Below are 16,029 nucleotides of genomic sequence, written 5' to 3'. Positions count from 1 at the left end.
AGTCACTTAATCCCAATTGCCTACTCCTTGCCCATCTTCTGTCTTAGAACTAATATTAAGAGAGAAAGTAAGAGTTCAAGAAAAATCAAAGAATTCAGCAAATGACAATTAGCACCTTGTTGCCCTGGGTAAAAATTCTTATACAGTAAGTTGCTTCTCTGTCATCAATATCACCACACGTACCCATAGAAATAAGCCCTCCCTCTACATCTCTGACTGAAGGCTGGTCCAGAGTCATCTTAGCAAAAAGAGTTTGTCTCTGGCTTCCTAGAATGAGTATTTGCATAGCTAGGGAGGAGGAATAAAGAGAAGATGAGTACGACACCAGTTCTGGAAGGAGCTAGCTCTGCTGGCTGGAGCTATGATAGGTATGATAGGAATTAGAACTTAGTGACCTTAGAAATCAAGGAACCAGGAAGCACAGTAGATAGAGAACCAGGCCTGGAGTCAGGAAATCTTGGGTTCAAATCTAGCCTTAGGCTCTTCCTAGTTGTGTGACCTTGGGTTAGTCATTTAACCCTGAACGTTTGCCCTTACTACTCTTCTGCCTTACAATTGATACTAAGACAGAAGTAAGGGTGGGTTTGTTTTGTTTTTAAGAAATCATGGAATGTAACCCTTTCACTTTACAAATAAAGAGATTTAGGCCCAAGGAGGAAGTAATTTGAACCCAGATCCAAAGTTCTTTCCATTACACCACCAGCCTGCCTCTTCTTAACTATAGAAAGCGTGCTGTCCTCTTTGGCTTGTGTCTCCACTTTCTTACCTCCCACTCATTTCTCAATCCTTTGCAATCTGGCTGCCATCGGCATCCATCAATTGAAACTGCTCTCCTTAAGGTCACCAAGGCTCTCTCTACTGCTCGATCCAGTGGGCTTTTTAATCAGTCCTCACCATTTGTCCCTGTTACCCAATTCCCTTCCTTTGAAATTCTCTTCCTTCCCTGGCTAGTTTGTTTTTTTAAACCTTTACCTTCCCTCTAGAATCAATATCGTGTCCTGGCAGAAGAGCAATAAAGGCTAGACAACTGGAGTTGAGTGACCTGCTCAGGGTCCCACAGCTAGGAAGTGTCTGAGGTCACATTTGAACCCAAGACCTCTCAACTCCAGGTCTGGTATTCTATCCACTGCATCACCTGGCTGCCACCAGCCACCCTCCCTCCCCTCTACTCCTTGGAGTCTCGAATTTCCTGCAAGTTTCAACTCAAAACACTACCAAAGTGTTTCTTGATTCCTCCAAGGGTAACTCTTTCTTCCTGAATTACTTTGTACAGATCTTACAGTTACTTATCTACAATGATTTAGAACACAAGATACTTGAAGGCAGGGACCAGCACATTTTTGTCTCTGCATCCGCAGTCTTGGCACAGTAACTGGCACAGAGCAGGACGAGATATAGGGTTGGACAGGTCATCGAGTCCAACCAACGCTATCACTTTACATGAGGGAAAACTGAGTCCCTGAGAAGGTAACTGACTTGCCCCAAATTATCTGGCTAATAAGGAGCAAAGGCACAATTTGAATCCAAATCTTCCTTGACTCCAAGCTCAGCAGCCTATCAGTGATTAATAAATGGCTCACCTACTGTCTAAGTATATGTTGGGTACAGCTACAATCAGTCACCACATCCCTTGGTCACCAGCAGGACACAAACACTTCCATACTTCTTAGGTCATATGTCTGCCTCTTCGTGCCCATGATGTTCATTTCTTTCCAGTTTTCCCTTTATAAAAATGTTTAGGAGGGTAGTAGGCTCTGGAACAACTTGACTTAGTATGAATTACCTTAGATTCTTTCCTTCCCCTAATGTTTATATATGGGTATCTCTCTCTCTCTCTCTCTCTCTCTCTCTCTCTCTCTCTCTCTCTCTCTCTCTCTCTCTCTCTCTCTCTTTTTCCCTCTCTCTCCCTTTCTCTCTCTCACCCCCTCTTTCTCTCTCTTGCTCTCACATACTCTCACGTTGTCTCTCTCTCTCTCTCTCTCTCTCTCTCTCTCCCCCTTTCTCTCTCTCGCTCTCTCTCTCTCTCTCTCGCTCTCGCTCTCTCTCACCCCCTCTTTCTCTCTCTTGCTCTCACATACTCTCACATTGTCTCTCTCTCTCTCTCTCTCTCTCCCCCTTTCTCTCTCTCGCTCTCTCTCTCTCTCGCTCTCTCTCACCCCCTCTTTCTCTTTCTTGCTCTCACATACTCTCACATTGTCTCTCTCTCTCTCCCTTTCTCTCTCTCTCTTTTTCCCTCTCTCTCTCTCTCTCTCTCTCTCTCTCTCTCTCTCTCTCTCACCCCTCTTTCTCTCTCTTGCTCTCACATACTCTCACATTGTCTCTCTCTCTCTCTCTTTCCCTCCCTCTCCCTTTCTCTCTCTCTCTTTTTCCCTCTCTCTCTCTCTCTCTCTCTTTCTCACCCCCTCTTTCTCTCTCTTGCTCTCACATACTCTCACATTGTCTCTCTCTCTCTCTCCCCTTCCCCTCTCTTTCTCCCTCTCTCTCTCCTCTGTCTCTCTCAGTCTCTGTCTCTCTCTTTTTCTCTTTCTCTATCATTATCAGGTGAGGACTGGCATCTAGCCCAGCCTGCACCAATACCTATAATAGTAACCATTTCTTAGTAATAGGGACAGAAAGCAATTTGCCCAGCTGGAAGGCAAGACAGCAGCAGACTGACTTGACCACATGTGGAGAATGAGACTCCCTAAGCATGTCTCAGAGGAAGGAGTGATGGCTCTGGAGTCCAGAGGATGCTGGACAGCCATGAAGCCCTTGCTGATCCACACCCCTATGCCCCACTCCCAATAATGTCTCCTCACATTCCAAAAATTGGAGTGTTTATTGTCTATACTTGCATATTCAAGAACTCAGCCTGGTCTAATAAATAAAGAAGTGTCCTCAGAGCCAGGATCTACTGGCTGTGTTACTCTGGGCAAGTCCTTTAACCTCTAAGTGCTTTAGGGAACTCTCAAAGTCAGGGATTCTTAACCCTTTTTTTGACTCCTAAGGCAGTTTCCTAATCCCATGGACCCCCACTCAGAATTGTATTTTTAAACATATAAAATACATAGAATTACAAAGGAAGTCAATTTTAGTGAAATATAGTGATCAAAATATTTCTTTAAGTAAACAAGTTCACAGACTCCAGATTAAAAACCCTGTTCAAGGGGGAAGCTGGGTGACTGAGTGGATAGAAAGGCTTGGAAATGGGAGGTCCTGGGTTCAAATCTGAATTTGGACACTGTGTGACTCTGGGCAAGTCACTTAACCCCCATTGCCCAGTCTTTACCACTGTTCTGCCTTGGAACCAATACACACTATCAATTCTAAGACAAGGTAAGTGCTATTTAAAACAAAACAAACAAACAAACAAAAAGAACCACTATTTGAGACCATATGTGGCAGTCAAAGTATGAACGGAATTGGCTGGGGTGGGGTGGGGGGGGTTCCTTATCAAGAAGTTTACTCTATCTAGACTAGTGAAATCACAGGTCCAGGTTCTATCCAATACTACTTCCACACATACACATTTTTTCTCTGTCACAATGGAAATTTCTTGTTTTGTTTTTGTCTCTGTATTCCTAGCACCCAGCATATAGTTTGTTGTGGCTTGTTGATGAATCATTTTTCAGTTGGGTCCATCTCTTCATGACCCCATTTGGGGTTTTCTTGGCAAAGATACTGGAGTAGTTCTCCATTTCCTTCTCCAGCTCATTTGACAGATGATGAAACTGAGGTCAACAGGGCATTAAGTGATTTGCCCAGGATCACACAGCTAGTAACTGTCTGAGGCTACGTTTGAACTGGAGTCTTCCTGACTCTAGGTCCAGTGCTCTATCCACTGCGCCACCTAGCACACAACAGGTGTTTATATAAATGATGAATGACTAATGAATACAAATTCAAATCCTGACTCTACTACTTGCTGCCTCTAGGAGCTTGGGCAAATCACTTCTGTTTTCCTCTGTTTCCCCCTCTATAAAATGAGGTTAGACTTTCTACGATGCCTTCCAACTAAATCCTAGAAATTTACAAAACTCCTACCCACTCCAGTAGTCAGAGTCTGGGATTGGTCACAGATCAGGAACATTCCACATCTAAGTCAAGATTTCTCCACCTGCCAATTCTACAAGCGAATTCTAGTTCTCAGGCTTTCTCCCTTCCTCTTGAAAGACAAAAAATAATAATAAATCTCAAGTATTAAGATAAGCCATGACCACCATTTGCCACTGCATTGACTAGGTCTGTTCCTACAAGTTCTTCCACACCTTGGAACTATCTGGCACATTCTTTGGCCAGGAAGACGAAGAATGCCACAGCTGGGCCACTTCTGACAGTCTGACATGATCAGACAAACTGAAGAAGGCTAAATGAAGAAGGCAATAAGGGAGAGGCAGGGACGTCCAAATCAGTTATGCTTGGCTGAGCTCCTGACTGCAGCATCGAAGAGTCAAGGTAGACTTCATCCTGAATCAGTTCCCCTGTCCTGGAGAGAAAAACTAATGATGAGCAAGGGCCAGGGGGCTTCTGAGCATTTCTGTGTGCTCTCTATCCATCTACCTATCTATCCATCTACTGTCCATCCATCCATCCACCATATATACAGATATACATACATCTATCAGCCATCCATCTATATATGTGTATATATATCCATCTATCAATCTACCATCCATCCATCTACCATATATACATACAGATATACATACATCTACCATTCATCCACCTATACATATCAGCCAACCATCCATTTATATATGTATATATATCCATCTATCTATCCATCTATCAATCTACCATCCATTCATCCATCTACCATACATATATACATACATCTACCATCCATCCATTTATATATGTATATATATCCATCTATCTATCCATCTATCAATCTACCACCCCTCCATCCATCTACCATACATATATACATACATCTACCATCCATCCATTTATATATGTATATATATCCATCTATCTATCCATCTATCAATCTACCATCCATTCATCCATCTACCATACACATATACATACATCTGCCATCCATCCATTTATATATGTATATATATCCATCTATCTATCCATCTATCAATCTACCATCCATTCATCCATCTACCATATATACATACATCTACCATCCATCCATTTATATATGTATATATATCCATCTATCTATCCATCAATCTACCATCCATCCATCCATCTACCATACATATATACATACATCTGCCATCCATCCATTTATATATGTATATATATCCATCTATCTATCCATCCATCCATGTATCTATTCATCTGTCTCTATCCATCCATCCATCCATCCATCCATATATCCATCTATCTATTTATCTATCCATCTACCCATGTATCTATCCATCTATTTCTCTATCATCTATCCATCCATTTATCCACCCAATCATCTATCCATCTATCTATCTATCTATCTATCTATCTAGAGGGAAGCTGATTGTACCTGTTGTCAATTATCCTGGGATCCAACCCTGGCTTGGCCAGCTCCTAGCTGTGGGATACCTTGGGAAAGGCACAGAATCAGAATGACTAGTTCTCAGAAACTGAATAGGAGCTCAGGGGGAGACCATCTCATCCATCCTGAATATGAACAAGTGGTCATTCAGGCTCTGCCATAAAACATCTAGTGCAAAGAAGACCACTCCCCATGCTGCCCCATCCCCATTCTCCTGAGGGAGCCAGTTCCAGGTCAGTTCTCATTGTGAAGAAAGTCTATTTTTTTTCTTTTCCCTCAAAAATAGAACCTAATCTCCTTCTTTGCCCCTTCATTCAATGCTACAACTTCTTGCCTCCGAGTCCAGGCATCACACAACTAATCATGATACATGGACAAAGCAAGGGCTCTGGAGGGCCTGAGTTCAAATCCTATTTCTGACATGTGTGACCTTAGGCTAGCCCTTTGTGTAGCAATAGTGACTTAATTTCTATAGACCTTAATTTTCTGAGGAGATGGGACTAAAAGGTCTCAGTGGTCCCTTCTAGCTAGGGAATAATTATCTTGTGATCTGCATCCAACAAATACTTAATGATGCCATCTATGCCCCTACTGAGACTCATCTTCTCCAGCCTAAAATATCCCTTAATGTTAGTCAACTCCTTATCACATGGAATAAACCTGAGGCCTTTCCCCTTCCTGGCTGGATGCCACCCACCTTATCTAGCGACGTCTTTCTAACACTGTGGGGCCCCAAAAGGAACACTATCTTAAGATGTGGTTGGGCAATAGAAGCCCCCCCAAGTTGTATTTTCTATCTTCATCGATTTTAAACACTCCCTATCAGAGGACTCTGATCCATCATGGAAAATCTGAGCCTCAGTTTTTCGTCTATGAAATGGGGAAAATGTCACTGATTCTAGTCAACTTATGGACTGATAAGACTAGAGAAATGAAAAAAGCGAGTGTGCACTATGTGCACTGGCCTCCCATAGAGAGCTCTTGAGTCATAAGGTATTTTTGTCGATGGGCACTTCTAATCAACTCTAGAGTAGTTGTTCCAAGTATGACACTCTCTGAAGTAGTTCCTCCTTGCTTTGAGAAAACTAGTTATTTAGGGAAAGAGAGATGAGGTCAACTTTGACCACTAAATTCACCCTCCCTAAGTACTAAGAGGATGATATGGTAAAAATGAATGCTGAACTTGAAACAAAGAAGGCCTGGGTTCCAAATCCTGCCAAAGGTCTTCTAGACACATATACACAGAAAGTGATGAACCCTCAACCTATATCCATAGCCCCCCACCATTACCAAGAATTGGGAGAGGGGCAGTTAGGTGGCTTGGTGGATAAACCTGGAGACAGGAGGTCCTGGGTTCAAATCTGACCTCAGACACTTCCTAGCTGTGTGACCCTGAGCAAGTCACTTAACTCCCATTGCCTAGCCCTTACCGCTTTTTTACCTTGGAACCAATATTTAGTATTGATTCTAAGACAGAAAGTAAGGGTTTAAAAAAGGTTAGGGGAAGTGAATTTTTTGAGCTCTCTAATAAAGTCAACAACCTTCTTGCCCATATGGCAGTGAATTAGTGTAGGGTTCAGTGTGAATCCTGCTTCAGACATTTACTAGTTGTGCTACCTGGAGCAAATCAGTGAACCCCATCTGGGTCTCACTTTCCTCATATGTCACATGGATAGAATAGCAGCATCTACCTCACTGGGTTTTTGTAGCTCCAACAACAAAAAAATGGATATAAAATCCTTTACCAAGATTAGAGCCATCTTTGATTATTATTTACCCATTAACCTTCTGTTTGCTATCTTTGAATCCACAGAGCCTAGCACACTACCTGACACACAGGTTTTTTTTTTTTGTTTGTTTTTTTAAACCCTCACCTTCTGCCTTGGAACCAATGTTGGTTCCAAGGGAGAAGAGTGGTAAGAGCTAGGCAATGGGAGTTAAGTGACTTGCCCAGGGTCACACAGCTAGGAAGTGTCTGAGGCCAGATTTGAACCCAGGACCTCCCGTCTCTAGGCCTGGCTCTCTATTCATTGAGCCATCCAGCTGCCCCCCCCCCAATAAAGTGTTTTAATAGATGCTCACTGAATTGATAACATATAGGAAAAAAGCGGTAACAAAAGATTGGTTAGTATCATCCTGAAACAAGCTCCAAGACCTGCGGCATCTGAACAAGGAATGTGCAGTGATGAACATGATGATGATATCAGCTTTTATATGTCATTTTTATAAAACAGAATTTAAATATACATATGTGTCAACACACACATATGTGACGGTTTGCAATGTCCTCTCTCCACAAGAGACTGCTGGAAATAGCTCTCGGAAAATCTCAGAGTTTCCTGGGACATGGAGATTGTAAGTGACTTTGCCCATGGTCACACTCTGCCTCTGAGACCAGCTCTCTATCTATCCCCTGCTCCGTTCTGCCTCGATAATCATCATGATTAGGAGAGCAATAACAGTAGCTTTTCTTTAGATGGAGAATGACCTGACAAAGGACACAAATCTGACCTCAGACACTTTCTAGCTGTGTGATCTTGGGCAAGTCACTTACTTCCATTTCCTAGCCCTCACCACTCTCTCATGGGCATCTGAGATAGCCACACGCTGTCTGAAGCTCACCCAGCTGGACGAGGGAAGTGTGTCGCCAGGAAGCTGAGCCACCAGGCACAGAACCTCATCGGGACTGGAGGGCTGAAGTAGTGGCAGTCAGTCTGGGTCTGAGGATGGGACAGCCCCAGGATGAAATCAGCAGCCCTCAAAGGCTTTTAGTTAAAAGAGGATGATCACAGTAGTGCTACCTGCCTCCTCCGGCTGCCAAGAAGACCGAAAGAAAGGATGTACTTGGCAAAAGTCTTTTATATGCCAATTAAAGCTATTATGATCATTCTTCAAAATAACTGACTTTGAGGTTGGCCAGGGGTTTTATGTATGAATGGATACATTTACATTTTATATGTGAATATATAACTTGCTATATATCATTTAGAAATGTATTTGTGTAGATATATGTAATATGTGATGTGTATACATATGTACATTTGTACAGATACACATCACTTGGTTTCTGTTGGCTTTGGGGACAACTGATGACCCAGTAGATGGGGCGCTGGATCTGGAGTCAAGAAGACATGAGCTTATTATTTTTTTAAACCCTTACTTTCCTTCTTAGAATCAATATTGTGTATCAGTTCCAAAGCAGAAGAGTAGTAAGGGCTTGGCAATGGGGGTTAAGTGACTTGCCCAGGGTCACCCAGCTAGGAAGTATCTAAAGCCATATCTGAACCTAGGACTTCCCTTCTTTGAGCCTGACTCTCAATCTACTGAGCCACCCAGCCACCCCAAGAGCTGAATTTAAAGGCAACCTCAGATACCCACTAATTGTGTGACCCTGGGCAAGTCACTTAACTTATGTTTGCTTTAATCCACTAGAGAAGGAAATGGCAAACCACTCCAGTATCATTGCCAAGAAAACCCCATGGATAGTACTGGCATGGTATGGTCCACAGGGTCACAAAGAGTCAGACACAACTGAATAACAAAATACATATTATATATATATATATAATATGCCTCATATATATATATATATAATATGCCTCAATCTTGATTTGGAAACTCCATATATATATATATATAATATGAAATAATATACCATATAATGTAATATAATAAATAAATATGATTTATGGTATGATATATCATATATGTTATAATACAATGTGATACAGTACAGCATAACATATAATACTATAACACAATATAATATGATAGAATATAATGTAGTCTATAATATAACATAATGTAATATAACAATATAATATAATAATATGGTATAATGTAATATAATATAATATAATATAACAAAAGCATAACATGACATGACATGACATAATATAATATAATATAACACAATATAACACGATATAATATAATATATGATATGATATGATATGATATGATATGATGTGATGTGATGTGATGTGATGTGATGTGATGTGATGTGATGTGATATGGTATGGTATGGTGTGATGTGATGTGATGTGATGTGACGTGACGTGACGTGACGTGACGTGACGTGACATAACATAGCATAGCATAGCATAACATAGCATAGCATAACATAACATAACATAACATAACATAACATAACATAACATAACATAACATAATATAATATAATATAATATAATATAATATAATATAATATAATATATCCCCAAAACCTTAATTTGGGTTTTCTTACCATACTAAGACTTTGGAACACCCTATATTGCACAATACTGTAATAATCATAGCTAACATTTATAAAGTATTTTCTATGTGTCAGACATAGTTCTAATGATTATCTTCACCACAACCCTGGAAGGTAGATACTATTACTATATTTATTTTACAGATGAAGAAGTGAAGGCAAATAGAAGTTAAATTACTTGCCCAAAGTCCCACAGTTGGGATATGTGTGAGGTGAGGCCAAATTAGAACTCTGTTTCTTCCTGACTCCAGGTCCAATGCTCTATCTTATCATATTTTATCCTATGCTCTTATGCACATATATGTATATAGGTGTATATATGTATACACACACGTCTACATTTACCAGTCCTGTTTTCAACAGAATAGAGAGCTCCCTTCACCAATGTGTATCTTCCATATGTGTTCTATTTGCAATTTAGAATCTTGGAGAATTGCCTGTGGCACTAGGATAACCCAAAGCAGTGGTGTGAGATGCTTGATTCTACAGCTGGGTCTCAGGCTCCTTGACCACACTGCCAACTCGACAGACAGACAGACAGACAGATTGACTGATAGATTTAGAGACACATATCAGTGCATAAGAATTGGTGACTGATGTCATAGCTAACATTGGTTCCAAGGTAGGAGAGTGATAAGAGCTAGGCAATTGGGGTTAAGTGACTTGACTCCAGGATCTCCCAAAATGCAGGCACTTTGCATATATTATTTTTTCCCCGAAAATAACCCTGTTTAGTCAGTGTTATTACTCTGCTTTATCAGGAAAATTAAATGACTTGCCTAGAGTCATCTGGGTCAAGATAGAACCTTCCTTCTGAATCTAAGCCCTTCACCCAACACCCCAAGGCTGGAAAGGATCTCAGGAGCATCTAATCCAATCTCCCTTCTCATCCCACCATCATATAAATATTTTAAGGATTCTGTTTTTTTTCTTTTATTACACAAGATAAGCCCTTTGACCAGATGGGTTTTAAGAACTCTGGCTCCAATGTTGCAAGAAGTTTATCTAGAGGCCACAGTTGCCTGGTATTCAGGAGGATTCTACTCCAGCTGAGACATTCTGAAGTCACTGGGCTGGTCTCTGTTTGGTACTCTGCCTCCCTTTAAGAGAAAGAGAGAACAGAGACAGAGACAAAGAGACAGAGACAGAAATAGAGACAGATAGACCCAAAGAGAGGGAAATAGAAAGACAGAGAGAAGGGGATAGATAGATAGATAGATAGATAGATAGATAGATAGATAGATAGATAGATAGATTGATAGATTGATAGATTGATAGAAAAAGAAAGCACCCTCTTTAGAGGCTGTGGAAAATCTACAGAAAGTCAAGGCTTGCTTCCTGTGGAGCTCCTCTTCTTTCCTCTCTATCTCCACCAAAAGGCCCTCTTGTGAGAGTCACAGCATCTGGTGAAAGGGGACACTTGCATCATCTTCTTTCTGACCTGAAAATAACCACAGTCTCTTCTTTTAGGGACATGGGAAGGAATCTGGATCCATCTTGGTGAGAGAGGACAAAGAAATGAGTATTTCCCCCTCATTTCCATTGCAAATCCTCTCCAATCCCTGGGGTGTTTCTAGCTGTTTTGGGCAATTCCCTATCCAAATGAAATACCCCAGAGCACAGAGGGGAGATCACCAGACAATCCTAGGCACTGACCAAGGATGGTTCAGGGCTATGGATGACCCACCCAAGGGGAAAAAAAATTGTAATAACTCATTCTATAGGCCTTGAAGATTTGCATGATGCTTTCTTCATAATAACTCAAGTAAGATGGGGAGAATAGGGATTATAACTGTGAAGTATAGCACTCAGTATCATTTTTTGCCGAGAAAACAACTTGCCTGGCCAAAATGGCCTTTTTGTCCTCCCTCAGAAATAACTCTCCATCTCAGCATCTTTGCGCTGCCCCTTCCAAGGAAACAGCGAAGGAAGCATGATATAAGAGGAAAAATACTTGAAGTCAATGATGTTGCTTCTTGTCACTCACTCCCTGTGTGACCTTGAGCAAGTCATTGCCCTCTCTGGAGCCCAAGTTCCTCAGCTACAAAATGGGGAACCTGGGGAGGAGAAAAACTAGATGTCTTTCCGGTCCCTTCCAGCTCAAAATGTACCATTCTAGATATCTAAGACAGAATTTGAATTCAGGTTCCCTGCCTTAGAATTAGAATTTTCTTCCAATCTGGCTTCAGAAACTTCCTAGCTATGAGACCCTGGACAAGTCACTTAACCCCAATTGTCTAGCCCTCAGTGCTCTTTCTGCATTGGCACTGCTGTTTAGTATTGATTCTAAGGCAGAAGGTAAGGGTTTTTAATAAAATATATTAAAATAATAAACTGTATTTATTATATGTGACATAATAAATATAAATACATATTTTCCAAGGTAAGAGGAAATAAGCCTGCACCCCCTGGTCAATTGGATGAGAATGGAGATTTTTCTTGCTTCAGTCCTTTCACTCCAGTCTCCAGCCCTCAGAATCTAGTGGTACTATAATAGTCCCGGTGCCACCTCCAGAGGACTATTCAGCAAGTACCTCTGTTAAACACCCAGGGATCCAAGCAGCACTCAAGAGCAGCATGAGGACAGTCTAAGAACCGGCCAGAGAGTCCTCTCTTTCTGCTTGACAATAGAGAAACCAAACAGAGCAACCACAGGAACCTGCCCTCATGCTGTAATTAACCAACACAAGCATTTCACCTTGTCACTGAACGCCATCGGGCCAACACATTCAAGCTTCTCTTTCACAAGAAATCAGACTCTCTTGAAAATCATGTCCAGGAGAGAGAGAGAGACAGACAGAGACAGAAACAGAGAGAGAGACAGAGAGACAGCGACAGAGAAGAGAGACAGAGAGTGAGAGGAGAGACAGCTATTACAGAAAAAAAATAATAACAAAAGTTTACATGGAGAGCCCCGATCTAACTATAGATTTCTGAGCTCAGACGGGGGAAGCCTGCACCCCCTGGTCCCTTGGATAAGAATGTGAATTTTTCCCTGTATGTTTGATATGGAGGAAGTGAAGATCTGTCCTCTTCAAAATACCTCTGACCAAGCACTGGTTCTCTTACAACTGACCAATAATTCAGTAACAACAGAAATGGCAATTTGGGGGCCCTGTTTTTGGGAAGCTAGGGAAAGAAGGGCCAAGCTCAGTCAAATGACGGCTTCTGAACCCTATCTCCCTCTGACAAATAGCCAGTTCCCAAACCCAGACGCCATTCTCTAATAGGACCGCACAGCCTAAACCCTAGAAAGTCACTGGGCATGCACTGCCTTTCAAGTCTCTGGACAAAAGCTCTGTTTGGAAAGGAGGAACCGATCTTCACCCCCATTGTGTGTGAACCCCGGCAGTGGGGGGAGGGGAGAAGAGGGGGAAGTGAAGGGAAGGGATGGACCCTCTGAACCTAACTACCTTCCTACATTGTTCTCCCAACCCCAATTAAGCCTTCACTTCCCTTGGAGAGTTTGGAAGGAGATGTCATTTTAGAAAAAAACAAAACAGCAGCTCTTTTCCCCTTCCCCCAACCGTCAGTACTCCTCCAATGGCGATTATTTCCAACAAAAATGCTATATTCCTAAGTATAATCTGTTATAAGCCAAAGTCCATTTTTTGGAGGAAGTCAGGGGAACAGAAGGTGGGTAATTGTTTTGATTAGCTTAATACCATGGTAACCCAAAGGCGAGGCAACAAATGACTGAAGGGCAGAAACGCCGATTCAGCAGAAGAAGAAGAAGGGGGGGGGGGACCCTTTCTTTTTTTCTTTTCTTTTCTTTTTTTTTTTTTAAGTCTGATGCATAGCAAAGCAGCTGGCAGAGAGATGCTGCAGGGACCATCCCCATACCAGGCACACAGCAAGAAAGAGCAGAGTCCGAGAAGAGGTAAAGGTGGAGGAGGGACTTTTCTGAAAATGAGACTTAATTAAGCACACACTGGCAGGCAAGGGATGGGAGTGTCCTCGAATGAACATGGAATAGTCGGAGCCCAGTGACAAAAGGAGAAACATGTTTAAGAACCTCACGGGCCTAAAAAATGGGAAGGGACGGGGAGTGGGAGACCGAGAATCTGTGCAGGAGCCAGCAGAGGTGCGGGACTTCAAAACTTGTCGTCTGACCTCTTCCCCCAAACTCCTTGAAAACGGGAAGGACTTCTTGCCTCCCTAGAAGGATAAATTTCTCCTGCAGCAGAGTACTGTCTTGTCTCTCCTACCTTCCCCACCCACCCCATTTCGGGTGTCCGTGTTTTGAGGGGAACGAATAGCTCCCTTAAGTCCATGGACACACAGCTGCCAATCAGCAGCATGTAAAGAAAGAATCGGCGGCTCACAGATATCAGTATTTATTACGAGAAGACAGAGGCAGAGAGAAGAGACAGAAAGCGACCCAGAGAGACCGAGAAAGGAGACAGGGAGGAAGAGACACAGAGAAGAAGGGACAGAGATAGAACAAGAGACAGAGACAAAGAGAGAGCCAGAGAGACCCAGACAGAGAGAGCTAGAGATCGGGAGGGGGGGGCGGTTCTGGACTCCCAGAACTTCCCCCCCTCCCCCAACTCCAGTTGAACCCCAAGGGTTTCATTTTTGCTTTTGCATCTCCACAGTCTGGCACATAGTAGGCGTATAACAAATGATTGCTCGATGTCAGGAAGGGTGTACAACTTAAAGCTGCAAAGTTCGGGGAATGGTGTAGAAGAGGTAGCTGCGGAGGGGGGGAGGGGGTAGTTGGCACCGGGAGCCCCCAGCAGCCAGAGCTTGGCTCACCCTCTCGTGGCTTTGACTGGACTTGCCGGAGTCGGGTAAATGGACCCCTGCCCAACCCCCCCCCCCCCCCCGCCCCTGCCCCTCTGCCCTGACCTTGCCCAGCCCTGTACCTCCAGGGTCCTGATCTCCTGCTGGGTGAGGTCGTTGGATACCGAACACTTGGTGCGCAGCCCCCGCAGGCTGCTGATGGAGATGTCGATGAGCTTCTGGAGCTGGCCGCACTGCTGCAGAGCCCGGCCGGCCGCGGCCCCGGCCCCGGCCCCGGCCCCGGCTCCAGCTGCGCCCACATCTGCAGCAGCTGCCGCGCCCCCTCCGCTCTCCTTCTTCTCCCCCATCGCTGCCGCCGCACGAAGCGCCGCTCTATCCATGCCTCGGCATCGGGACCCGCGGGGTTAGGGCGCGCAGGCTAGGCGGGGAGGAGCCCCGAGCCAGAGCCCGGACACCCGGGCTGGCGGGGAGCCACAGATGGCCCGAGCGCGCGGCCGCCGTTGGGGCTCCTTGCAGCAGTCTGCTGCTGTTGCTGCTGGTGGAGCTGGTGGAGCTGCTGCTGCTGCTGAATGCCAATGCCTCTGCCGCTGCCACTGCTGCTACTCGCTGCAGCTCCACCACTCCCGAACCCAAAGCGAAATGAGCGCTCGGCGCTGCAGCGGCTCCGACTACTGCCTCTAGGGCTCCGCTCTCAGGCTCTCCGGAGTGGCCGCGGAGGCCCGGCAGGCGCCCGCGGAGGACGCCGGGACTTGTAGTCCTGGCCGCGCACCTGCTGTTTGAGCCGGTCACGGGCAGGGAGCCAGCTGTGTCCGCAGTCCCAGCGGTGCGCGCTCCGAGGCCGGGCGGCCCCCTGCAGCGGCCGGCTCACACCTCAGAGGGGCGCGGTCCAGCTTGGCGCGCGGCACCCTCTGGGAGCACCACCCTCCCCACACACACGTAGGCGGAGCCTGCTTCAACCAGGCACCGCCCTCTGATCCTGGCAGCTGGAAGCCCTGGGAGAGAGCTTGACAGAAGAGAACGGGGCGCGAGGGCTGACCTGGACTCCACCACAGAATGTCAATCAGTGAAGGTTTATTATTTAGGTGCCAGGCTCAAGGGATTGAGGGGGGGAGGGCAAAACGGAGACAGCTAGGTGACTCAGTGGATAGAGAGCCAGATCTGGAGACAGGAGGTCCTGGGTTCAAATTTGACCTCAGATACTTCCTAGATGTGTGACCCTGGACAAGTAACTTCACCCCCATTGCCTAGCCCTTACTACTCTTCTGTCTTAGAACCAATACATGGTATTAATTCTAATGGGGAAGGTATGGGTTAAAAAAAAAAGGCGAAAGACTCCTGCTCTAGAGGAGCTTACCAACCAGTGGGGGAGAGAACAGGCAAACTGCTAAGTGCCAACAAGATATAGACAGGATAAATCAGAAGTAATCAACATGGAAGCACTACCAGCCCCATCACAATTTCAGTGGCCTTGGTGGAGTCACTTAACATCTCTGGACTTCAATGTTCCCTCTGTAAAAAAAAAAGGGGGGGGGGATTAGGTGACTCCTTTTCAATCCAGAGTCTATGA

At 44.3% G+C, this 16,029-nt stretch overlaps 1 protein-coding gene across 6 annotated transcripts in view; it reads right to left on the bottom strand.

Moving 5' to 3' along the window:
- The window catches only part of KSR1 (kinase suppressor of ras 1), a 247,528-nt gene extending 232,172 nt beyond the window's left edge, over positions 1–15,356 (bottom strand). For 2 of the 6 annotated variants that reach the window (XM_007485583.3, XM_056819499.1), the window contains exon 1: positions 14,585–15,353. In XM_007485583.3, the coding sequence (XP_007485645.1) occupies positions 14,585–14,842 (258 nt within the window). In that variant the 5' untranslated portion in view covers positions 14,843–15,353. Of the gene's footprint in view, positions 1–14,584 lie in introns of all 6 variants that reach the window. The other 4 variants (XM_056819500.1, XM_007485577.3, XM_056819497.1 and 1 more) reach the window with 4 other exon arrangements.
- Positions 15,357–16,029: the final 673 nt, after the last annotated feature.

This window comes from Monodelphis domestica, chromosome 2 (genome assembly GCF_027887165.1).
Source record: "Monodelphis domestica isolate mMonDom1 chromosome 2, mMonDom1.pri, whole genome shotgun sequence".
NCBI classification, from domain to species: domain Eukaryota; kingdom Metazoa; phylum Chordata; class Mammalia; order Didelphimorphia; family Didelphidae; genus Monodelphis; species Monodelphis domestica.
Note: the sequence above shows the minus strand (reverse complement) of the source record. Positions and strands in the feature narration are given on the sequence as shown.